At 43.1% G+C, this 25,914-nt stretch overlaps 3 protein-coding genes across 4 annotated transcripts in view; all 3 read left to right on the top strand.

The window, feature by feature from the left end:
* The window catches only part of LOC135092076 (fibrocystin-L-like), a 29,720-nt gene extending 29,186 nt beyond the window's left edge, over positions 1 to 534 (top strand). For both annotated transcript variants that reach the window (XM_063990270.1, XM_063990271.1), the window contains one exon: positions 293 to 534. In XM_063990270.1, coding sequence (XP_063846340.1) covers positions 293 to 340 — 48 coding nt within the window. In that variant the 3' untranslated portion in view covers positions 341 to 534. The remainder of the gene's footprint in view (positions 1 to 292) is intronic.
* On the top strand, positions 453 to 8,267 carry LOC135091975 (fibrocystin-L-like). Its single transcript, XM_063990071.1, has 14 exons — positions 453 to 578; positions 899 to 967; positions 1,225 to 1,397; positions 1,746 to 1,815; positions 2,793 to 2,955; positions 3,491 to 3,726; positions 4,315 to 4,461; positions 5,143 to 5,361; positions 5,950 to 6,047; positions 6,335 to 6,441; positions 6,699 to 6,794; positions 7,328 to 7,468; positions 7,750 to 7,868; positions 8,208 to 8,267. Exons 1-14 carry the CDS (start codon positions 453 to 455, stop codon positions 8,265 to 8,267), a joined length of 1,824 nt encoding a protein of 607 aa, XP_063846141.1.
* On the top strand, positions 7,285 to 25,690 carry LOC135092077 (fibrocystin-L-like). The gene is made up of 26 exons (XM_063990273.1): positions 7,285 to 7,468; positions 7,750 to 7,868; positions 8,361 to 8,513; positions 8,892 to 9,025; positions 9,884 to 9,995; positions 10,716 to 10,886; positions 11,388 to 11,618; positions 12,238 to 12,405; positions 12,578 to 12,675; positions 12,997 to 13,119; positions 14,101 to 14,353; positions 15,012 to 15,329; positions 15,769 to 15,918; positions 16,623 to 16,772; positions 17,319 to 17,467; positions 17,719 to 17,919; positions 18,604 to 18,879; positions 19,306 to 19,464; positions 20,122 to 20,379; positions 20,839 to 21,077; positions 21,570 to 21,699; positions 22,499 to 22,563; positions 23,064 to 23,200; positions 23,868 to 23,974; positions 24,165 to 24,302; positions 24,781 to 25,690. The coding sequence occupies exons 3-26, from the start codon at positions 8,459 to 8,461 to the stop codon at positions 24,937 to 24,939; spliced, it is 3,981 nt and encodes a 1,326-aa protein (XP_063846343.1). The 5' UTR covers positions 7,285 to 7,468; positions 7,750 to 7,868; positions 8,361 to 8,458; the 3' UTR covers positions 24,940 to 25,690.
* Positions 25,691 to 25,914: the final 224 nt, after the last annotated feature.

Consider the following 25,914-nt stretch of genomic DNA (forward strand, 5'->3'; position numbering starts at 1 on the left):
TTATTGAAGTTTTTAAAGATGTTTTCATTGTTAGAGTGACAGTTAGATAAGGAATACTGAAAATACACTAAAAAGATGCTAAAAACATACTACAGATACTAAAAACATTAAAACATATACTAAAAACACACTAAGAATATTATAAAATACTGAAAACACACTGAAAATAAAAAAAATAAAAACACACTCAAGTATTAAAAAACACACAAGAACACCAGAAACCCCAAAGAAAGCTAACAATTTACAAAAAAACCCACAAAATACACTCAAAACACACCAATCTCTCCACCAGGCCTTCCAACTGGGACGCTACCCACTCCACTTTCCACATGGTTGGTGACGTGACTGGCTCGTACATCCGTGGTTGTGCTGTCCACCGCACCTACAACCGCGCAGTGACAATCCACGGGGCGAACAACCTGCTGGTGGAGCGCAACGTGGCATACGACAACATGGGACACGCCATCTTCACGGAGGACGGCGTGGAGCAGAACAACGTGGTGCAGTACAACTTAGCCGTGTACACCAGGACCTCCTCTTCCCTCCTCAATGTGGATGTGACGCCCTCCTCCTTCTGGGTGAGTGGGAGACAGAGGGAGAGTTGGAAAGAGAGAGAGAGGGAGAGAGAGAGATGGGGGGTAAGCAGGTGATGAAAGATGGAGGGAGGAGAGAGAGAGAGAGAGAGAGAGAGAGAGAGAGAGAGAGAGAGAGAGAGAGAGAGAGAGAGAGAGAGAGAGAGAGAGAGAGAGAGAGAGAGAGAGAGAGAGAGTGGGGTGGGGAAGGAAGGGGTAAAGAGAGAGAGGGGAGGTGAAGCAGGTGATAAAGGATGGAGAAAGGAGAGCAAGGCAGACTTTTAAGTACAAGTTTGTGACCTTCTCTTTCTGGGTGAATGAGAGAGAGAGAGAGGGATAGACTGGGAGGGAGGGAGAGGGAGTGTACCATAACCTCCTCCTCCTCCTCCTTCTGGGTGAGTGAGAGAGGGAGGGAGAGGGAGGAAGAGAGAGGGAGAAATGAGAGGGGAGAGAAGCAGGTAGTGAAGGATGGACATAGAGCAAGAAAGATATTTAAGTACAATTTTGTGACCCCTTCCTCCTTCTCCCCTCCTCTGTAAACCACTCACTGATCCACCATTCCACTCAGAAATTCCCATTCCACCTCCACAAACAACTCTAAAAACTCCCATTCCATCTTACCAATCAATCCACCATTCCACTCATCCGCCAGGTGGTGAACCCCAACAACGTGTTCCGTCACAATGCGGCAGCTGGCAGCACACACTTTGGCTACTGGTACAGGCTGGAGCGCCACCCCTCAGGCCCCTCTGCCACCAACAGCTACTGCCAGAATAATGAACAGATGGGGCAGTTCTACAATAACACAGCACACTCCATGGGAAGGTGTGTGTGTGTGTGTGTGTGTGTGTGTGTGTGTGTGTGTGTGTGTGTGTGTTTTGTATTTTTACAGGATTGAGTCAAGCTTGTAATGTCCTGCCTTTTAAAAGTTACTAATTTTTTAATATTTATCTTTAAAGCTGTGAATGTTTGTGTGTGTGTTTGTGTGTGTTATGTGCTGACAAGGCTTGTGTGATGGCTATGAGAGAGAGAGAGAGAGAGAGAGAGAGAGAGAGAGAGAGAGAGAGAGAGAGAGAGAGAGAGAGAGAGAGAGAGAGAGAGAGAGAGAGAACTCCCTCACAAATTTTTCAAGGTGTCTCTGAGCCACTGATCTGGTAACACTGCTGGTCCTAGGTACGGTCTGTGGGTGTTCTCCATGAATGGCTACTTCCCCAAGTCTGGCAACTGTAAAGGAAGAGATGAGGTAAGTCTAGGATATCATTACTTGCTCACTCTGTTGAAGTAGTGTAGTGTAATGTAGTATAACATCACTCAGACCCCTTTAAGGCAAATATGGGTTAAGCTGGGCAGTTGTAAAGCAAGGAGAAGGACTTGTAGTGAGTGAGGAAGATGATATGGAAACCAGTCTACAAATCTGTCTACAAATGGCAACATGCAAGAAAGAGCTGAAGGGGTAACAGTGTGTGGCAGGGAAGCTTGCACAACACTGTGGGGACAAAGAATTTATGTGTGGAGTTTGTATTCAACTTGTCTCTTCCCAAAAATCAATGAAAGAGTAAATCAAAATTAATGAAGGAAGGAAGGAGAGGAAGAACAGAAACAGGTGGAGCACTCACCCATCAATTAACCTTTTCCGTCACACAAGTTTAAATCACAGGAAGGGAAAAACAAACAAACAGGTAGATCATTCATGTGTCACTTAACCTTTTCCCTCACATAGATTTAAGTCACAGGAAGGAGAAGAACAGAACCTGGTGGAGCATTGAGGCATCACTTAATCTTTCCCCTCACACAAGTTTAAATCACAAGAAAAAAAACAAAAAAAAACGGGTGTAGCATTCAGGCATCACTGTTAACCTTTCCCCTCACACAATTTTTAACCCTTTCACTGCAACACGACATAATTAACAACACCAGAAGCAATGCATGAAGTCTTTATAAGCATCTACAAGAAAATTAACAATGAAAACAAATACACTTTGCAGTTTCATCCCAGTTCAAATGGATGTGGCTGATAAGTAAAGCTGCCTCAGAGTGATTGGTGATTAGGAAAAGGTGACCCAGGTGGCAGTCAGAGTGTCAGGTCACAGGTAGGAGAGGAGAACACAAACAAGGGAAAGGTGTACCAAGTGGCAGTCAGAGGGTCAGGTCACTGGTAGAAAGGGAAGAACACAAACAGGTGGAGCATTTAGGTGTCACTGTCAACCTTTTCCCTTACAGGTGGCTCGGTGGGAGGGTTTCACAGCCTGGCACTGTGACCGAGGTGCTGAGGTGGTGTTTGGTGGCGCTCTTCAGTTCCACGACTTTGTGATGCTCGACAATGAACATGCTGGCATAGAGATGGTCAAGGTGGATGGAGGCTTTGGCGAGGATGATGGGCCCGGTGAGTGATGGCAATGATAATGATTAACAGTGATGATAGTGAATGTTTTCGTATTACCTTTATATTTCTTGATTTTCCCTCCTTTTCTGTTTAGTCTTCTTCACTTGTTTTTCCAGTTATCTTGCATTTCTATCTATATGAGGCAATAATGAGGGTGATGGTGATGCTAATAGTGAATGTTTCCTGATAGGTGAAAAAAGTATAGGTGAGTGATGGGTTATGATGATGGTGATGGTAATAGGAAATGTTTCCTGATAGACGAGAAAAGTATAGGTAAGTGATGGGTTATGGTGGTGATGGTGATGATAATAGTGAAGTAACCTGCCAGTGTCTTGTCTCTCATTCATCTTCAACTCCCTAATTTCATCTTTTCTCTTTTTTTCTTCAGGTGCTCATGTTTCCACTTTAATTTCATCTTTTTCCCTCCTCCTCCATTAACTTCCCAAGCATCTTCAACTTTCAAATTTCATCATTTTCCTTCCTCCTCTTTCAAGTGTCCACATTTTCATTAACCTGCTATTCTGTCGTCCTGCAGGTGTCTTCAACTCCCTGGTGGTGGGGCACTCGGCTCTCAGCTCGGGCTCCTGTGGCAACGGGGCGAGTGGCATCATCGCCCCCAAGCAGTACCTCTTCAGTATCTCCGACGTCACCTTCGTCAACTTCGACACAGGCACCTGCTCTGCCCTGTCCGGCTGCTCTCAGTGCAAGGTGTTCCAGGGAGGCTTCCAGGTGCAGACCAAGGGACTCACCTTTGACAACTCACCCAATAAGGTATGGAAAGTGTCTCTCAGGCTCACTTGCTGTGTCTCTTGTTTCTCTAGTGACTCTCCCTCAGGATTGCTTGCTATATCTATTATTTTTTATCCATCATATTATTGATAACTCTCAGTTTATGCCATTTTGTACTTCAGTTTTAAATGCTTTGTTCTTTTCTTTCATCAGTGCTATTTGTAAAAGCCATAGAGATTATTAGACATGAGTATTTTTCCCATTAATAATGTGGGACTCTTGTCAAACTATAACTTGAATCATGAAGATGCCCTTGAAGATTCCAATAACATCTAGCAGAGCCTGCTAAGATATCATTAACCTATTCAAACTTTCACTGGAATCATGAAAACATCTTTGAAAACCCCAATAATATACAGTACAACCTGTTAAAATTATCACAAACTAATTCAGACTCTCATTGGAATCATGAAAACACCCTTGAAAACCCCAATAATATGTAATACAACCTGTTAAAACTATCACAAGCTAATTCAAACTCTCACTGGAATCACAAAAACACCCTTGAAAACCACAGTAGCATCCACTGGACCCTGCCAAAAATAGCCAAGTTTCTCTCCCCATCCTCAGCTCAAGTTCTTGTGGGAGCATGAGACAATCTGGATAGACGCTGATGGCTCACTGACAGGAACGGTGGAGGCAAACGTTGTTCCTAACATGGGAATCTTGCCCCCATCCTCCTGTACTGAAGACTCTGCTTTTGCTGTCAATTCTCAGGTAGTACAAGTTTGTATGTATGTATGCTTAACCTGTGTCAGGTTTTTAGATGCTGTGTTCTCTCATTAGAATTATTTTCAGAGGTCACAGAGGTAATTAGTCAGGCTTTTGTGATATCTTTCTCCCATTGATGGTGAAGTATTTTTCTGATAAGAATATATGGCAGGGATTTGAAGCCATTCACCAAATCTATCATAATTTTTTCACTACCCAAGGAATATACTACTACTACTACTACTACTATCACCATTCACCAAGTCTGTCATAGTAAAATCACCATTGAAAAATTATACTATCAGTCTGTGTATCTATACCAGGTTTGTAATGCACATGCGACATCCCAGACAAGACACACACACACACACACACACACACACACACACACACACACACACACACACACACACACACACACACACACACACACACACATGAACACAGTAACACCACCACCAGCTAACAGAACCACCCTGTCTTTAGTTCCCTAGGGTGGTCTGCACTTGTCCACACACACACACACACACACACACACACACACACACACACACACACACACACACACACACACACACACACACACACACACACACTTCATCCCCATTGGCCATTAAGGGAGACACAAGCACAGTAACACCACCACCAACTTACTGAACCTTTCCCACCACTACCCTGTCTTTGCAGTTCCCTGGGGTGGTCTGCACTGGCCTTAAGTTTGCCAGGTTCAACATAAAGGGACCGGACACTGAACCTACCTCCCTTCAAGCCCGGGATCTGATTGTTACTAATGAGCATGGGAGCACTGCAGTCCCTTACCAAGTGAAGCGTCTCACCACGGAGGGATGGATGGGCATCGTCTACACTGGTGCTACCTACGATTGGAGCTTTGATTACTCAGAGCAGGTATGGACAGGTGGACACACATTGGGGTCTTGAGTTGAATTGCTGGTGGAGATGCTGTTTGTGTTTTGTGTTTTATTCATGTATTTTTTTCTTTTCTCCTGCATATATGTAACAGAATTAGAAGTGGACTTTTCTCTTTTTTTTTTTTTTTTTTTTTTGTATTTGTTTATTTTTTGGGTGGGAGTGAAATGGAAATTCGTGGTTTTTGTTTTTTATACATGTACTTTTTTTTTCTTCAGGTCTTCTTTAGTCTTCCCACTGGTCTCCTAATGTAATCTAACCTTCCCTGTTCATCTTTTTCATGTCTTCCTCTACTCACTGTCTCCAGGTCTTATTTGGTCTTCCTACTAGAGTCCTTTCATCTACCTCCACCTCCCACTCTCTTGCCCCTCCCCCACTGTCTCCAGGTCTTCAGTCTCCCCACTGGTCTCCAACTGTTGTCACTCTTAGCACATGCCCTTCCTCCTCCTCTTCTGTCCTTCTGACATTCTTCTTTCTTATTCCCACACCACCTCACTCTGTGCCTCTTAACACTCACCACATCCAGCACACCTCACTAATCAATCTCTGGTGACATTCATGCAACAGATCACCAACATTTCCTACGTGGCTGAGACGAGACATCTGGCCGCTGGGGACCATTACTTCGTGCGCCACACCTTCATGCAGACACCAGATGGCTTTGGGTAGGTGTATCTGAGTGTGTGTGTGTGTGTGTGTGTGTGTGTGTCCCTAGTTGTATTATACAGGGCCTCAGCTACACTAGGTCATTATGCTTGTATCTGTCTATGTGTGTGACCTAATTTGACCTGATGTTTATGTGGGGACCAGATGGCTTTAGGTATGTGTATGAGAGTATGAGCGTATGTGTATATCCCTGAGCTATACCAAGTCCTGTCTTCTCTATGTAACCCAGCCTAATCAGACATAAACTAACCTAACCTAACCCAACCTAACTACCTTAACTTGACAGGACAACTAATGACGAGAGGGAGAGTTTGGATGCCCTGCCAGATCCTGCCACCAATGTCCATGGGGACTTCTACTGGGACACAGACACCAGGGAACTCACCTATTTGGGTAAGAGAGAGAGGCCCAATTTCAGAAACCCTTTGCTCTCCCACCATAACTATTTTTCAGAGGCTACAGAGATGATTAGCTGAGTTCTCAAGTGTGTTTCTCCTGTTAATAATGTAGAAATATCATTAATCTGTCACTACAACTATAAAAACACCCTTAAAAATATGTGTAACTTCAACTGGAGCCTTTGGAATGTCCTATGCAATGCTGCTCCTGATTGGTGTTGCCACAGTATAACTCTTGTCTGCGTGTTTCAGTGTCCCATACTGTGGAGTCAGCCAGACACCAACGCACTGTGTTTGATGACCGAGTGTCAGGCGAAAAGAGAAAGATTTCTTTCCGTGTTTACAGGTGTGTGTGCTTCCACCTCATCCTGTTAGAAGTGTAGTCATGAAAACACCCTTGAAACCCCAGTAACTTCCATTAGAGCTAATTAAACTGTCACTAAAATCATGGAAAACACCCTTATAAAGCCCAGTAACTTCCACTAGAACCTTTTAAAAGTTTCGCATGCTTGTTAAACTGTCACTGTAATCATGAAAACATCCCTGAAAACCTCAGTAAAAGTTTAGAATAATTGTTTAACCTGTCATTAGAATCATGAAAACCTCAGTCACTTCAGTAGAACCTCTTAAAAGTACAGAATCTTTGCTAATTCATCACTAGAACCATGAAAACACCCTTGAAAACCACAACAACTATTAACATTCTCTCTCTCTCTCTCTCTCTCTCTCTCCTCTCTCTCTCTCCTCTCTCTCTCTCTCTCTCTCCCTCTCTCTCTCTCTCTCTATCTCTCTCTCTCTCTCTCTCTCTCTCTCTCTTCTCTCTCTCTCCTCTCTCCAGGTGTACTCGTATGAGGGGTGCATTCCCCCCACCCCCCCACCAGTGCCAACAGGAAGACCAGGCACAACCTTCCGGTGGTCTGACGTGGAGACCTGGAAGGAGGTGCCTGTGGGGTCTGGCGGCCACCCCACGGAGGAGGAATACAATCTGCCTGTAGATGGAGACGAGATTATCATTCCTAAGGGTGAGAGAGAGAGAGAGAGAGTGTTTCTGGTGCATATGGATTAATGGATGTATTTCCTCTCTCTGCTACACCCTGTGACACCCTTATTACACACTCTTACACCCTGCCACGCTCAACAACACTCCATTACACCCTGTGACACTCCATTACAACTTGGTACATCCTATACACACCCTGCCACACCTGGCTATATTTTGTTAAATTCTATTACACCCTATGATTCCTTAATATACAGTGCTACATCCTGCTTATACACTGTTACACCCTGGTACACCCTGCAGGGATGTGGCTCATCGTTGACACTATCACACCCAAGCTGGCCCGTGTGTATGTGTACGGCACCATTGAGTTTGATGACACAATGGATCACGATTTTGAGGCAACTATTATTTACATCCAGGTGAGCAGCATTCATCTACTGTCTTTGTTTTCCCTATCTTTTTTTTTAATCTAACTTTTCAACCTTGAACCTGTTATTTCTTGTTTTATCATTAGTACTGATTGTGAGATTTTTGGATATGTTGTCTTTGTTATATCTCCTTATACCATTCAAGGCATAGGATTTCAGTCCAGTCTTCCCTTCAGTTCATAATGTTTGCCTGTGTCACCTCTTCTAGACAGGGAATGACCTACACTCCTATAATCCCTGTTAAGACTCCTTGCCTCTGTGACCTCTTCTAGACAGGGAACAACTGACTATATCCTTGTTAACACTCCTTGCCTCTGTCATCTCTTCTAGACAGGGACCTACACTCCTATAGCCCTGTTAACACTCCTTGCTTCTGTCACTTCCTCTTAAGACAGGGGACTACACTTTTCTGTCATTTGCTCCTTCCTCCACACAAAGCACTGCTAAGTCACCCACCAAACACTGCTGCTCCTTCACCACCAGGGAGGATCTGTGGTGGCTGGCTTCTCTTCAGAGGCTCCCTTCACCCACAACCTTAAACATTCGCCTCCGTGGCTCCCTTGACCCCACTGACCCTGACAATGAGGACATGCCCATGCCCCCTGAGGTCCCCCAACGTGGGCTGGAAGGCTATGGGTAAGTACTGGAATGCTGGAAGATTTGGCTGAATGCTGATGTGTGTAAGTACTGAATGGTGGAAGATTGTTAGGGTCAATTTTGCATAGGAGGGCATTAATGAGGCTAAGCTATTGTAAGTAACGACTGGAAGGTTGTGAGGAGGGTGTCTGGAAGGTTGTCAATGAAGGTGGGAGGGTTGTAAGAGAAATTGAGAGCTTGTAAAGGGGGTGTTAAAAGATTATTAATGATACAGAAAGTTGTAAAGAAGTGTTAGAAGATTGTAAGAAAGTGTTAGGAGGTTGTGGGTTAGGTTAGGTTATGTTCTTACCTTCTTACTACAGGTGTGTCTTGCAGCTTCCCTTATTTTCTTATATGTTGGTATGTTCTTAATTACAGGTGTGTTTGGCTACCTGAGGCTGCATGGGCAGGTGTCGGGAAGCTCCTGGATCAAGCTTGGGGCCACGGCTGAGTCTGGGAGCAGCACTGTCACCCTGGCCGAGGCTCCTGATGCATCTTGGCTCAACAAACAGGTGAATGGGGGATGCTGGGTAGGGTTAGGTTAGGTGAGGTTAAGTTAAATAAGGTTAGGATAGATAAAATTTGGTTAGATTAAAAACAGAGAGAAAGGACAGGTTGAATGAGAGTTAACTTAGGTCACATAAGGTCAGGTGAGGTAAGGCAAAGTTTGGGGTCGTCAAAAAAATGGAAAAAGGAAAGGCTGAATAAGGAAATCAGTGGAGGATGTGAGAATAGGTTAGGTAAGGTAAGGTTAGGTGAGGTGAGGTGAAATAAGGCAAAATTTGGGTACATGAAAAAAAGGGAGAAAGGAAAGACTGAATGAGGAAATTGAGTGAAAAAAAGGGAGAAAGGAAAGACTGACTAAGGAAATTGAGTGGAGGATGTGAGGATAAGTTAGGTGAGGTGAGGTGATGTAAGGTAAGGTAGAGTTAGATACGAGGCAGGGGAAAGCAAAAACTGTAGCTGGAGGATAAGAAAGCTATATTATTATATTTATCCCTCCTCTTACTGCCCCCCGCCCTCTCTCTCTCTCTCTCTCTCTCTCTCTCTCTCTCTCTCTCTCTCTCTCTCTCTCTCTCTCTCTCTCTCTCTCTCTCTCTCTCTCTCTCTCTCTCTCTCTCTCTCTCTCTCTCTCTCTCTCTCTCTCTCTCTCTCTCTCACAAGCAGTCACTCTCCCTCTCTCTTCCTCTTTTAGTCAGCCAGTGGAAAAAGAAAGGAGGGTAAAGGAAAGACTGTAGTTAGAGTGACAAAATTGCATCATTACATTTATTCTTCCCCTCACTCCCTCTCCCTCTCTCACAACCAGTTACTCTCCCTTCCTCTCCCTACGTCAGTCAGTCAGTCACTCTTGCTCTTGTCGTGTGCCGCAGGTGGTGGTGACGGCAACAGGCAAGGAGGCAACGGAAAGTGAGGTTCGGGTGGTGACGGATATCTCTGGCTCCACTCTCACCCTGGACAGCCCTCTCAACTTCCAGCACCTTGGTAACTGTCTTGTCCACTTACTCACTTGTTTATTTGCTTACTTTGGTTCAGCTCCTCATTTGTGGTTTGTGAATTATTGTTTATTTTTCACTTTTTCACTCACTTAATCACTAATTTTTATTCAGCTTCTTGTTTTTGGTATGTGAATTAATGTCTGCTTTGTTTTCACTCATTTGTTCATTTACTTTCATTGACCTCATCTGTGGTATATCAATGAATGTCTATTTTCTTGACTCACTCAGTCACTCATTTAGCTTTCATTTGTGGTGTATGAATTAATGATTGTATTCTTCACCTCCAGTATTTTGATCAGTGTCTTCTTTCTACTCTCATTCTTTCTCATTTCCAGCATGTCAGTTTATAATTGTCTTTCTTAGTCATGCATGGTCACTCATTGTCTCATTTCCAACACCTCAGTAAGTTAAATAGACACACACACACACACACACACACACACACACACACACACACACACACACACACACACACACACACACACACACACACACACACACACACACACACACTTTCTTATGTGACCTTATATCACAAACTACTAATATATCTCCACTTTAATGCTTGTCTCTGTTTTATAGCCCATACCATTTCACCAGCAGGAGACACACATACACTCATACAATTTCTCTCACATCACCTGACAACACTAATATATTCCCAAGTTGATGCATACACTTCAGTTTGTGCTTGTCTCACCACCAGGGGACACACACACTCTATCGGACAGCTCCTCCATTACCCTGGCTGGCGAGGTGGGCCTGCTGACTCGCAACATTGTGGTGGAAGGAAACACATACGAAGGTTTTGAGGATGACAGTTTCGGAGGAAGGATTCTGGTCTCGAAAATGACGCAGGATGGAACTGATTATGTTGGTGAGTTTTTCTGGGGAAACGTTGGCGTTGTTTCTGTTTATGAATGAGGAGGAAGGAAGGAAATGTGCTTGAAGGCTTTGAGGAGGACACTTTAGGAGGAAGCATTCTGGTCTCCACATTGATGCAGGATGGAACTGGCTATGGTGGTGAGTGTTTCAGGGGAGAATGTTATTGTTGTTTGTGTTTTTGAATAAGGAGATGAGTGGAGGGTGTCAGATTAGGGTAAGGTCAGGCAAGATTTTATTATATTAGATTTGAATGCTTGACATATTTCTGCTCTTACTACTACTGTTCAAAGGTATTTTCAGGATTCCAGTGGTAGTTTAACAAGGCTGCTGAGAGTTTAATAGGCTGTATTGAAAGCTGTTGGGATTTTCAAGGGTATTTTCAGGATTCCAATGGTAGTTTAACAAGATTAGTGAGAGTTTAATAGGCTGTATTGAAAGCTTTTGGGATTTCCAAGGGTATTTTAACAAGGCTTCTCCATCACCTCTCCTCCAGGCACTGCTCAGTTTGATGGCGTTGAGTTCCGCAACATGGGGCAGGAAGGCTTCACCGACCTGGATGACCCCCGCTACTCCCTGGCCTTCGTGGGGCTGGATGCCATCGAGGAAGACTCCAGCTACGTCAAGAGGTCGTCCTTCAACCTCAACTACAATGTGGCTCTTGGACTCATTGGGACGTCTAACATGATGGTGGAAGACAATGTTATTTATTTTGCACTGGATTCAGGTATGTGTGTGTGTGTGTGTGTGTGTGTTATTAGTAACCTGTTAAGGAGAGAAGGTACAAGATTTAGATGAAAAATAATGTGTAAATTTGTATCTTCTTTTGTGCAGATAATAATAAGATACTTACTGTGTTTCTGTTATTTATATATTTATTTATTTATTTATTTATTGTTTTTTTATGTGATCTGTGAAGGAGATAAGGAACAAAATTTAGATGAGAAAAGATGATACATAAATTTGTCTTTTCCTTAGCATGAGTACAACAGATACAGATATTAAAAGCATGCTTACTAGACATTCAATAGAGCTTTTTCCTTCTCAGTAATCTTAGAGAGATATATAAAAGTCAACATTGAAAGAAGGATAACATCAAACATCAATCAAACCATTATTCAGTGGTTCTAAGACAGTGCACTATTATGAATCACTTTGTATAATTCTCACTTTCATTTCCCCACTCATTTCCACATCCTCCTCCTTCAGGTATAAAAGACGAGATAAGCTCCAACACATAAGTTAGACTAAACCATTATTCAAAGATGGTAAAGACTGTATTGTTACAAATCAGTATCTCTAATTCCCACCTTCTTTTCTCCATTCATTTCTACGTCCTCCTTCAGGCATCCGAGACGAGACAGGCTCCAACACATACACAAGCAACCTCATCACAACTGTCCTCTTCCTGGGAACTTATGGTGACCGAGAGGAGACGGAGAACCTCAATGTCTATGGCGCATTCCAGCTTGACAATGCACCAAACACTGTACTCACCAGCAATGTTATCGCTGGTATGTGGAAATTCCTGAGCCTTGTATGAATGAAGTGTTGCGTGTTTGTTTAGATTCATTGATTACTGATTGGGTGCTTTTATTTCTTTTTATCCTCCAAACACTGTACTCACTGGAAATGAAGTGTTGAAATTATGCATTGTGGTGCTCATTTGTTTCTTGCGTTGTACAGGTGCAGAACAGGCGGGCTACAAGACCTTTGGAGAGCCGTGTGAGGATGCAACACAGTGGGCAGACAACGAAGTGCACAGTGCTGTCTTTGGCATCATGGTGAGAGAAACTGATAGTGTTACTTCTGCCTTATGCTGCTTGTTCCTGCCACCTTGTCCTGGCCTTGTGTTGTGTGCAGGTGAAGAGACAGAGAGAGAGAAATAATACAGTTACTAGTGTTATCTAATCTTGTCTTGCTGTGAGCTGGCATAAAGAGAGAGAACAAGAGAAGTAGTTATAGAGACAGATGGGCAAACAATACCATCACCTTACTTAACTTTGTGACAGGTAGACAGAAACTTTACTTAACCTAACCTAACCTTACTTGACTTAACTTTACTTAACCTAACCTAACCTAACCCATCTCTGTGCTCCATGCAGTCGTGGAGGAAGGGATCCATAGGGCCGGTGACAGACTGCCGCAGACTCAACAACTTCTACGCCTGGAGGGTTTCGAGCACAGCCTACTACGTGCAGTACTACGCCAGCTCCTTGGTCACAAATGTAAGCAGCAGCAGGAGGAGGATTTTGTACCTTCCTCTACCTCCTTCACTTACACACCATCTCTTGCTTTTTTCCATGTGATACAGTTGTCAACATGATTTTCTGCCTTCCTCTCCCTCCCTCAGTTACTAAGACATCCTCTCTATTGTTTTTTTTTTTTTTTTTTTTTTTTTCATGTGTTACAGTTGTCAACATAATTTTCTGCCTTTCTCTCCCTTCCTCACTTATTAAGACATCTTCTCTATTGTTTTTTTTCATGTGTTATAGTTATCAACGTAATTTTCTGCCTTCCTTTCCCTCCCAGATTGTGTTCTTGTCTACCTCATTTACTCATACTCCATCTCTATCTCTTTCTTTATCTGTTGCAATCATCTAGATCATTTTCCACCTTCCTCTCCTCTCTGTTGACCACCTCACACACTCATACACAAACTCTGTCCCTTTTTTTTTTTTTTTTTTATCTGTTGCAGTCACCCACATAATTTTTTTATACTCTCTTCTCCTTGTCAGGTCCAATTCTGCCTTTTTCATCTGCTGCAGTCACCCACATCATTTTTCACCTACCTCACCCTCCTTCAATTACTTATACACAAACTTTATCCATTTCTTAATTTTATTACCTGTTGCAATCATTCATTTCGTATTCCACCTTCCTCTCCTTCCCTCACTCACTTGTACACAAAACTTTAACCCATTTTTTAGCTGTTGCAATCATCCACATCATTTTTCACCTTCCTCTCCCTCCCTTTCTTACTTATACACAAACTCTCTCCCATTTATTTATTTATTTTTTATTTATTTATATTTTTATTTATTTATTTATTTATTTATTTATTTATTTATTTGTGTGTGTATGTGTGTGTGTGTGTGTGTGTGTGTGTGTGTGTGTGTGTGTGTGTGTGTGTGTGTGTGTGTGTGTGTGTGTGTGTGTGTACCTATCACAGTCACCCACATCACTTTCTGCCTTCCTCTGCCTGCCAGGTTCTCTCTGTTGACAATCTATTGGGAGTGAATCAACTCATCTACAAGCCTGGAGCGCTGACTCACGAGTACCACGCCAAGACAGCCACGATCACCAACTCCAAATTTGTGTCCTCCTCCCCGTCTCACTCCTGCACCTTCCAAGAATCCCAGACCGAGATTATGAGCTTCTACGGCAACAGGTTGTGGAACAGTGGTGTTGATGGCGGGAACACAGCCCTGGTCTTTGGAACGTTCATGTCTGGGAATAATAGTGAGTTTGGTTTATTAGTGAGAGGAGTGTTTGTTGATGTTATGATGTGTTAGTCATTTTCTTTCTCAGTCCATTTAGTTTTTCTGTTTGTTGGCTTTATGAATGTTTATCGGTCTTCCATATCACTTACAGGCCTCTTTTATCTTCATGATCTCACTAAAACATGCCATCTGTGTATCTCTGCCTATATAAGAAAGAACTGCTTCATGTCTTCCTTATCACTTGTTGACAAACCCCTTCACCTTCACAGTGGTACCAAGACACCCCATCTGTATATCCCTGACTCTATAAGAAAAAACTCCTCTTCATTTCTTCATATTACTTGCTTACAAACTCACTTCATCTCCACAGTGTTTATTTCTGACTTTAAACAAGAGAGTTCTGGTTCCTTTCTTCCTTATTACTTGCTTACAGGCACTTTTCATCTTCACACTGCCACCAAAACATCCCATCTTTATATCTCTGACTGTGAACATAGGAATTCGACTTCCTTTCTCCCTCATCACTTTCTCACAAACTCTCTTTATTCTGATGACAAGAAAGAACTACTGAATCTCTCCTTTTATTACTTGCTGATAAACTCCTCCTTGTCTGTATAAGAAAGAACTGCTTAATTTGTCCCTCATCACTTGCTGACACAATGGCTTCTCCTGCACAGTGGCCCCCAAGCACGCCTTCTTCCCCACGGACACGTACCCAGCCCTGTATGGCTCCACACACATCCAGGACGTCACCTTCCACAACTTTGGCGACACATCCTGTGGTCGGGACATCGCTCTCATGGCCAACCCTGCCTCAGATGACGCCATCCACCCCATCTTTGTGAGCGGCCTGACCTTCCATGACACACCCGAGGATAACTACCTGTTCATTCCCAGACCCAATGTGGAGAAGGTGAATCCGTCAGACTGTGTGGATATGGATTGCGATGGACATAGAAAGGTGGTGTGCACGGATGAGGATGGATCATTGCTGGGTGAGTTTGCTTAGGTGGATTGTGCAGGGCCTGAAATACACCCCTCTGGTCTTGTCTCTGTGTGTGTATCCAGTCTGTTCTCTTGTTCTTGCACCCTCCTTGCCTCTATCACCTTTTCTTCTAGTGTGTGTGTTTGTTTAGTTACAGGGCCTGAGCTACACCCCCCCCCCCACTGGTCATGTCTCTGTATCTATATTCATTAATATTCTCCTTCAGTTCATGTACACTCCTTGCCTCTATCATGTCTTCTAGTATATTCCAGGTATCTTTATTTTCATAGAGGGAAGCTGTAGCCTTTCTCAACTTTTTCCCTCTGCCCTCTCAAATATCCAGCCTCTTTATCTTCCCACAATGGTACATTTTTTCATTTTTTTCTGTTTCCTTTCTACACATCCATTCCTCTGTTCCACCCCTCCTAAGTCTGCCTTGTTCCCTGCAGGTGGATCGGGAGGCACAGTGATCTCTCAGGCAGAGTGGGAGTGGGACGGAGATGAAAGGAGGGGAATAGGAGACTACCGCATTCCTGTGCCACTCAGGCAGAATACCGATGGTACCGAGATTGAGGCGGCTGAGAAGTTCCCTAATAAAGGTATGGTGTGTGTGTGTGTGTGTGTGTGTGTGTGTGTTTTATATATCCACATAGCTCTACAATACACACATAATAGCTTTCAAGATAAGTATGACAAATTAACTTGAAAAGACAGGACATTACAAGCTTGACACAATCCTGTGAAAATACAATTAGGTGAGAACAATCAAGTAAAGACACACACGGAAATGGTCACTGCAGCCAAACTAAACAGCCAAGTGAGGACCTGAAGACCTGATGGTGTTTGGAATCCCTTGTACATAATTCCTTGTCCCTTCATCCCTTCTGTTCCCAGACATTGTGCTGAGAATCTTAATAGACAACTCAGCCATGTAGGGAGGAATCACAAGATATATACAGCTGCCCTATGCTTATTGTACTTGCTGGTGCATTTTGAGAACCTCTAGTCCATATATATACACTTCATCATACATAAATATAAATGAAAGCTGAACATTGGAACTAAACAGGTACTTGATTGTCCTGAGACACTATTGAATACTGTCATAAGCTAAGAGAGAAGGAATAAGAGAATTTGAATCACATCAGTGAGAGAGGAGGAGGAGGAAATGGAGGAGGTGCAGAGGATAGAGAAACCTCCTCCATCGCTTTCCTCCCTTTCTTTCACCCTCTCTCTCTCTCTCTCCACTTCTTCCTTTAATTTCTTTCATCCTTTCTATCTGTCTTATAACACAACACCACAGGCATTGTCCGGGACAACTCCTGCTCCATTGTGTCGTCATGGCAGGCATGGAAGTGCACCTCTCTCTCTCACCGCATGATGATCATTGAGAGCATGGACACTGACACTGAGGTGCGGCGTCTCTCCCCCATCGCTGTCATCGCCAACCCAGGTGAGACGACAAGGCACCTTTTCATCTTGTTCAGCATGAGTAGTGTACAGAATGCTGGCCAGCTTACACAAGGCACTTCCTATTTGGTTTTGTCATCCTTCATCTTGATCCATAAATTAAGTGAATATATCTTTTTTAATCCTGTTCTTTAGTAGTGTATAGAATGCCAGGCAGCTTACACAAGGCACCTCCTGTTTGTCATGCACTGGCATCCCTCATCTTGATCTGTAATGAAGCAAATGTCCTTGTAAAGTTTGTTTTTCTATCTTGTTTGTTTTTCTATCTTGTTTGTAGTTATTCCTGCCTCCTCTTCCTCTCCTCTTCCTGCTCCTGGTCCAAGTTATTCCTGCTTCTTCTTCCTCTCTTCTTCCTCCTGGTCCAAGTTATTCCTGCTTCTTCCTCTCCTCTTCCTCCTTCTGGTCCTTGTTATCAGTGCCCCTTTTCTCCTCTTGTCTTCCTCCTCCTGCTCCTAATTGTTCCTGCTGCTTCTTCCTCTTGTCTTCTTAGTTATTAATCCTTTTTTTTCCTCTTCTCTTCCTCCCCCAGGTATCTCAGGGTACGTGGACCTCCTCAATGGACCAATGGACAGAGGCTGGTGTTTCGGATACACTTGTCAGGAGCGCATCTCAACTTTCTACGCCGTCTTGGCCAGCCAGGAGGTCTATGAGATAGGCATGACCAGCACACCGCCCCAGGTACTGTTGTGGTGGTGGTGGTGGTGGTAGTGGTGGTCTCTGTTTTATGACTGAGAACAGGAGTAGTAATAATAGAGGCATGGCTGTATTAGTAGTAGCCACACTGATAGGCATGACCAGCTCACCCCCAGGTACCATTGTGGTGGTGATGGTGGTGGTGGTAGTCACTTGTATGGCGAAGAATAGCAGTGGTAATAGTAGACATAGGTGTTGTACTATAGCCATACTGAACTTCCTACTCACTGCCTCAGATGCTGCGTCTTCACCTCCTACACGCGTCGTCCTCTGAGGCCGTCGTCCTGCGCATCTTCTTCCCCAAGCCTCAGCGCTATGACATCTATGTGGATGACGTCTTTGTTCCCCCGACTAACCTTGACACCTCTGCCTCCGGGTACCAGCTGATCCCTGAGGACCCCAGCAGCCCTGAGGAGTTCTTCCCCACGCTGGATGATGTAAGGATGGCTGTGGTGGTGTGCTGTGCTGTGTGGGGCAGTGGGATGACATGGGCTGTGTTTTGAAGTGTGATAAGACTTTTAGGAGCTGGAACTTCTCATGCACAACTTGAATCTAATACATAAAACTTAGTAATTAGTAAGTTTAAGAGTATTACTATAGACATAGGGAAAATTTTATAATGCCAAATTATAGGTTTCTGTATAGATTGTGCTGTGCTTTTAGTGTTACTGATTTGTTTCATATTGCAGTGTAAGGGTTGAAAAAGTTGAAAGAACACTGCCCTTGTTCTTAGCCCATATTCTGAAACACTTTGCTCTCATGCCACGACTTTTCTCCAAGGCCACAGAGATGACTAGCCAGGTTCTCAAGAGTGTTTCTCCTGTTAATATTGTAGAAATGTTAATCTGTCACATGAACCATGAAAACATCATTAAAGACCTGTGTAACTTCAGCTAGAGTCTTTTGAAAGTAGTGGAGGTGTGGCACAGAGGCATTTCAGAATATTGGCCTTTATCATGCATCATCCTCCTGCCTCTCCACATCACCCTCCTTCCTTGCACCTCTCCCTGTTCTTTCCACCTCTGCCTTATATCCAAACCTGGCCCTCCCTAACCTAACCTAACCTAGCTAACACTGGCCCTCCTTAACCTAGCCTAACCTAACCATGGCATTTCCTGCAGGCGGTGGGCACCAACTACTTCCAGCGCAATGCCAAACTGGTGCACGTGGTGCTGCGCAGTGGCCATGTTGTCGACATCAAGACCACCCCAATGATCACCCTCTCCAGCGGCCTTGTGGTGAACGATGACGAATTCTTTGAGCAGAACCTGGTGTCCAATCTGGCTGACCTGTTTGGAGTGTCCGAGGAGAACATCAGGCTCACCAATATTGTGCGGGAGGACTCCAGGAGGCGACTGGGACGCCAGGAGGATGGCACTGTGCTGGTGGAGGCAACGGTGAGGATATGTGTCTGGCTGTCTGGTGTTTTATGCTGATGGTGGCCTAACATCCAGAATTTCAGGACACACACACACACACACACACACACACACACACACACACACACACACACACACACACACACACACACACACACACACACACCATAGTTAATAGGACAGCAAGTAACTGGGCATGAGAAGAAGAGATCAGTGGAATATAACAGGAAGTGATCTGTATTTCTGTGTGTGTGTGTGTGTGTGTGTGTGTGTGTGTGTGTGTGTGTGTGTGAATAATATACATAGATTTAAAGAAAAATGTGATAATTTGGTGAAAATAACAAAAAAAACAAAGACATCACAAACTTAACTCCCTTTAAAAGCACAAGCAGACAGATACATACAAGAGTAATGCAAGCCTCGATATTTTGTGCTTTTGTTTAGGGTGAGGTGGCCAGTGCTCCCACCAGTAGCCTGAGTGGTGAGGGAGAGGAGGGAGTTACTGGAGGGGAGGTAATTTCCTACGAGAAACTGATGCAGGATCTGGAGGCGGCTGTCAACAAGTTCCAGGATGGATCTTGCAGCTACTGTGCCTCTCTCAAGGTAAAATAAGTTTCCATTCTTTGTCCTTTAGTGATCTTAAGTCATAAATTACCACTGTGCCTCTCTCTTGGTACAATAACTCTCCATTCTTTCTCCCTTACTGCCTTGAATCATCGCTTCCTCCTGTGCTTTGTCTTAAGGTAAAGCAACACTGTTCTTTGCCCTTACTGCCTTTAATGATTTCTTCCTCCTGTGTTTCCTCTAAAGGTTTTTGCCCCTTACTGTCTTGAACCATTTCTCCTTGTGCCTTCTCTTTAGATAAAATGATTGTTCTTTGTCCTTACTGCCTTTAATAATCTCTTCCTGTTTCCTCTTAAGGTAAAATGATTGTTCTCTGTCCCTTACTGGCCTCAATTATCTTTTCCTGTGCATTCCCTTCAGATAAAGCAACTTTGTTACTTGTTCTGTACAGGCCTCAATCATCTCTTCTTCTTGAGCTTTGTTATCACCGTTGTGGCTTAAACATTAGTCCTGTTTTCCCTTACTGCCCTTAATAATCTTTCCCCCTGAGCCTCATCATCATCTTTACTTAAAATCCCTGAAAACACCCCAAAACATACAAGCACACCCTAAAAGACATCCATACACACCAAAAACACTCCAAACCACACAAAAAAACAGAAGTGCCATGTTCCTCCAAGCTGTGCCTCACTCCAGGTGAATGACCCCATCGAGCCGCCACCCAAGGAAGCCCCTCCCAAGGCCACACAGGAGGAAGGCAGTATTACAGACCCTGATGGTGAGCTGTTCTCTGATAAGCAGCAGAAGGAGGAAGCAGAGAAGCTGGAGGAGAGCCTCAAGACCACAGAGTATGCACAGCCCTCTGAGGTGCAGCTGGTACAGGGTGTGTCTCCCACTGTGGTGCAGAATGTAATATTTGGCATGCAGCCAGTTGTCACAGTGCTGGATGAAGAGGTGCGTTTGTCTGTATGTCTGCTTGCCTGTGTGTGTTGTGTGTGTGTGTGTAATAAACCTTCAGGCTCCTCTGAAAGAACTCAAGATAGAAACAAAGACACTAGTAGCTACTCCATCTTGTTTCCTTATTCAGAGTGAAATTGCATTGGATGAGGAGCTGCATCTTTGTGTGTGTGTGTGTGTGTGTGTGTGTGTGTGTGTGTGTGTGTGTGTGTGTGTGTGTGTGTGTGCGTGTGTAACAAACCATCAGAGGCCCTTGCATCTCCCACAAAAGACAGAAACAAACACTAGTAACCACCCCTCTTGTCTCCTTACTGAGGGTGAAGCTGTGCTGGATGAAGAGTTGCATATGTGTGTGTGTGTGTGTGTGTGTGTGTGTCTAACAAATCCTCTGGCTCTTACATTTCCCATGAAAGACAAACAAACACACTAGTAACCACTCTTTGTCTCCATACACAGGGTGAAATTGTGAATGACCTCGGCCACACCAGTGATCCCTGGATGGTCACTGTTCAGCTCTGTGGAGGCCCTGAGGGTGCAGAACTCAAAGGCACCCACACTGTTCCCTACCAAGATGGCGCTGCCACCTTCACCGACCTATCAGTCAGTAAGCCTGGGGATGGGTACAGCCTCTCCTTCACCGTCACCCACCCCAGTGATGCCCCAGCTCTCTCTGTTTCCATGGGGAAGACATTCAGGTGAGGCTGTCTGCTGGTGGCACATTCGTGCCTTGTGATTGTGACACAGTGAAATCAAAAGTTTTTCATCTTATCAACTCTTCTCCTCTAACTATCTGTCTTCAGCCTCTCTCTTTTTCTTTCCCCTCATCAATTTCTCTCCTCAAACTGATTATCTTCAGCCTCTCTCTCTCTTCCTCTCATTAACTCCTCTCCTCTGTCTGTCTTCACCCTCTCTCTCTTTTATCCGTTATCAACTCCTCTCCTCTGTCTGTTTTCAGCCTCTCTTTCTTACAGTATAGTCAGTAGGGAACTTAAATTGAAACCTAAACAAAATTATGGATTGGAATAATAAATGGACACAGATATATTGTACAGGGATTGAAACCGAAACAAAATTATGGATTGGAATAATAACTGGACACAGATATATTGTACAGGGACTTCCATGTATACGTTGGCTTGCAGCATCCCTTATGTTCTAATACCTTGTCTCTCTTCCATGTCCCTCAGTGCTGAAGCAATGACCCCAGCTATAACTATTCTACACCCCGAGTATCTGATGCAAGGAGAGTCTATTGCTTCCTCTGTGCAATTTGTGGACTTAGACACCCAGCTACCTCTGGATGCGGGTCTGTTTGAGGTGAGAAAACGACCAGAAATCACTTGAATTATTATTATTCACAATGGCACATTCCTACTGGCTTTGCTTCCCAGGTAGAATGGAGAGTTAGAAAGGAGCACATTGCCAAACATTTCTGTGCTATTCTCAGGTATGTACTTATTACAAGCTCTAGTGGAAATTACGTAGGTTTTCAAAGATGTTTCGTGATTCTAGTGATGGTTTGACAGGCTCCAGTGGAATTTATTTAGTTTTCAAAGGTGTTTTCATGATTCTTGTGATAGTTTGATAGGGTTCAGTGAAAGTCATATAGGTTTTCAAGGGTGTTTTCATGATTCTAGTGATGGTTTGACAGGCTCTAGTGGAAGTTATTTTGGTTTTGAAAGGTATTTTCATGATTCTAGTGGTAGTTTAATAGGCTCCCGTGGAAGTTATTAAGGTTTTCAAGGATGCTTTTGTGATTTTGGCAAAAGTAGAACAATGTGCCTGCTGTATGTATTATCAATAGAAAAAACATCCATGAGACCTTGCCTTTCTTAATGTGACCACAAAGTATTCAGAAATACATATATATTTGAGTCACTAAGGAACTTTAAAGGAAGATTAGACAAATTCATGGATGGGGTTATAGGTGGAAATAGGTATGTATGTTTTGCACAAGAACTGCCACGTGTAGGTCTGATGACTTGTACCTTCCTTTTCTTATATTCTTAGTCAGACATATGATGCAAGTGAAGAACACACAAGTTTCAGGCCAGAGTTTGATAAAAGTAGATACACAGATGGGACAAATGAATGGTTTGTCTTTTCTTCTCCTCAGAGCCAGACAATTGTCGGCGAGGTGCTAGCCAAGAGTCTTGATGGCGAGTATCAGCTGATCAAGAGGTGGGTGAGAGAGAGAGAGAGAGAGAGAGAGAGAGAGAGAGAGAGAGAGTATACCATTAACTTCATTAGTAAAAAGGAAATTTGAAAAAAAAAGGAGAAAAGCTATTACATTCTTTTATAGTGATGACAATAATAATAGTGATAATGATGATTACTAGCAATGATAATGTGAAACAAACAGAGAAAGAAAAGGGAAAAAATCAATGATCACATAACTGTATAATTATAGTGAATGATAATGGTGATGACAGTTATGATGACAACAAATGATGGCAGCATACATAATTATGATAGTGAATGATGGTGATGATGACTGATGATGGTGACAAAAAAAAACATGATAGTGAATGATAATAGTGATGATGACAACTAATAATGGTGTCACCTATATATATGGTAGTGAATGATAGTGATGACAGCTAATGATGGTGACACATAATTATGATAGTGAATAATGGTGATGACAGTGATGATGACAACTAATGGTGATGACACAACAGGCTGTACTGGGCGGATGGAGCCTTGTCGGAGCTCTCCTTTGATGACGTCATAGTGGAGGAGACCAGCGTGAGGTATGAGCTGCTTGCCAAGGTTGCTGTGGTGCCCAGTGGATGGTACCTGGAGTATGCCACACCTGGTAAGTTCATCCACTGGCTCATTTACTCATTTTATATTGTGATTGCAGTATCCTGGGGCTGACAAGGTTAAGAATATGTGTGTGTGTATGTGTGTACTGTTTGTCTGGGCCTACGCCACACCTAGTAAGTCCATCCACTGGTTTATTTATTGTGATTGCAGTACTTTTGTATCTCCTTGGGTGTAGTAGGGTGGCCTATAAGACTGTCTCTTTCCACCAGGTGCCGACTGGGCTAAGAGTGTGAATGATGTGTGTGTGTGTGTGGTGCTTTTAGCAGGGACTTTACCACACCTATTAAGTCCATCCACCAATTCATTTACTCATTTTATGTTGTGATTATAGTAGTTTTTCTATCTTCATGGGTGTAGTAGGGTGGGCCAAAAGACTGTTCCTTTTTACCATGTGCTAAGAGTGTGAATAATGTGTGTGTGTGTGTGTGTGTGTGTGTGTGTGTGTGTGTGTGTGTGTGTGTGTGTGTGTGTGTGTGTGTGTGTGAGTGGTGCTTTGTTTGTAATTGCCAGTCTGGTATATAAATAGATAGACTTACTGCAGTTCTCAGGGAGTGAGTTCTAAGTAATTTCATATCTATTGCAAGATTGATATGTATGTATTTGTGTTTTACTTCACTTTGTTTAAGACTAAGTGATCATGTTTCTCACCTGCACAGTGCTGGTGGTGTACCCTAACCACCTGGAAGAGCAGGAAGACTCCATTGTGAAGGAAGTGAGCGTAGACATCAACAGGTGGAGGAAACAGGATGGTGTGGAGGTGCAGGTGAGTGGATGGCTGGGAAGGGAGTGTGTCTGGGGAAAGTTAGATTAGTATACAGAAGATAGATGTCTGAGGATCCTGTCACCAGTCCTCCACAATCAGTATCTATCTATCTGCCTGTTTATTTAGTCAGTATTATGAAATGCACTGATGTCCATCCCTCACATTTTGTCTGTGGCGGTGTCTCGGGCAGATTGAGGATGAAGTGCTCACAGTCATGATGAACTCTGTGGATCTGATGGCCCAGGGTGTTCGCTGGGGGCGTCCCACTGTTGAATTTGCAGGGAAAAGGAAGAGAGGAAAGAAGATCAAAGGAAAGGCAACATTCACGGTAAGGATTCAAGGAAGGAAGGACAGTGTGAAAGTTTTCTTCCTACTTTGTTTTTCTTTTTAGTCTTTTTGAGCCTATGTTGAATTCGCAAGGAATGAGAGGAGAGGAAGGAGGATAAAAAGGAAAGGCAACATTCATGGTAATAAATTCGAGGAGGAAAGGAAAATCAATGTGGAAGCTCTTATCTTATTTTTTTGTCTATAGTCTGTTGCTACTTCATTTGAGCAACCCTGCTTGACTTTACTGTGGAAATGTAAATATAAAGGCATGTAAAGACCTAAATTACTGCATCACTCATTCCTTTTACTATCAGTGCCACATGTCTCTAAATTTTGTTGTTCACTTGCACCACACTGTAAGAAGCTTGAGGAAAAAATATTGTAGTGGTTAAAATTATAGTGTAGATACCCCAAACTATTGATATAAACTTGACTACCACCACCACCACCACCACTAATTCCTGTCCTACCCCTCCCAGGTTACTGGCCCAGAGGCAGAGGTGGACAAGGCCTTACTGCAAACCTGCCAGATGCTGCGTAGACCAGTTGGAATCTTCGTCACATACAAATGCAGGCAGTGGAGATACACAATGAAGAAGCTGTACGTGGAAGGCAAGTTCATGCAGTGCAAGGGATAAAACAAACTCTTGGAGAAGATGCAGGGCTCCTCTCATCAAATGCTTCAATAAATGTTGAGAGATGTTACCAGTCAACGTAAACTCAAGTAGATCATTATTTGTGTATCAAAGTCATGCGCATGAATAGAATTGGTGGATAGATCAAACAACACTAGGAGATGCAGGGTTTCTTTGACCAAACACACATTATTGGAAGGTGTTATTGGTCGACGGAAACTCAACTAGATCATTATTCTTATAGCAAAGTCCTGGCCCCACTTAATGTTGTCTTGAAAATTTAATATACTGTAGCTTGCAGGGAACCTCTCACCAAATGTATACTACTGGAAGACAAACTCAACTAGATCATTATTCATGCAGCAAATTCCTGATCTTTCTTCGGTAGTTATATAGTTATGAAAATGTTGGGTCATGCAAGTGTTATTTCATCAAATGTCACTTATTAGAAGACGAATTCAGGTTACAGTTGTTATTCAAGCTGCAAATTTGTGTGAGTATCAATAGTGTAGTACTTGAAATACAGTGTTTTGGTCTCTTCAAGTTATGAGTCATTGCAAATCTTATATATCACCTATTGTATTATTTGAACTTAATTGTAATGAATGTATTTATTGAATTATTGTAAGATCAAATACAACTGAGTTCTTTCTTGCAGTTTTGTCATTTATTGCAAAAGTTGCAGCCTTGCATAAAACAAACAATTGTATTTTTTAATTTGTGAGGCAATAAAGACTTTTACCATGCATTATTATTCTGCATATCATTATCATATTGTTTGTATTTGCTATTGTTCTATCTATCCATCTATCTTTTTTCTTGCTCTAAGCCTTCCTGGTTCAAAACAGTTCAGAGTCACTGGTTCAAGTTTCTCCATTGTTTGAGGTTTTTCTTATTTCTCTACTTGTTCCTTCAGTTTACCTGCTATTTGAGGCTCTCCCTGTTGTTTATCTCTTTTTTCCTGACATTTGAAGCTTT

This window comes from Scylla paramamosain, chromosome 39 (genome assembly GCF_035594125.1).
Source record: "Scylla paramamosain isolate STU-SP2022 chromosome 39, ASM3559412v1, whole genome shotgun sequence".
NCBI classification, from domain to species: Eukaryota; Metazoa; Arthropoda; class Malacostraca; order Decapoda; family Portunidae; genus Scylla; species Scylla paramamosain.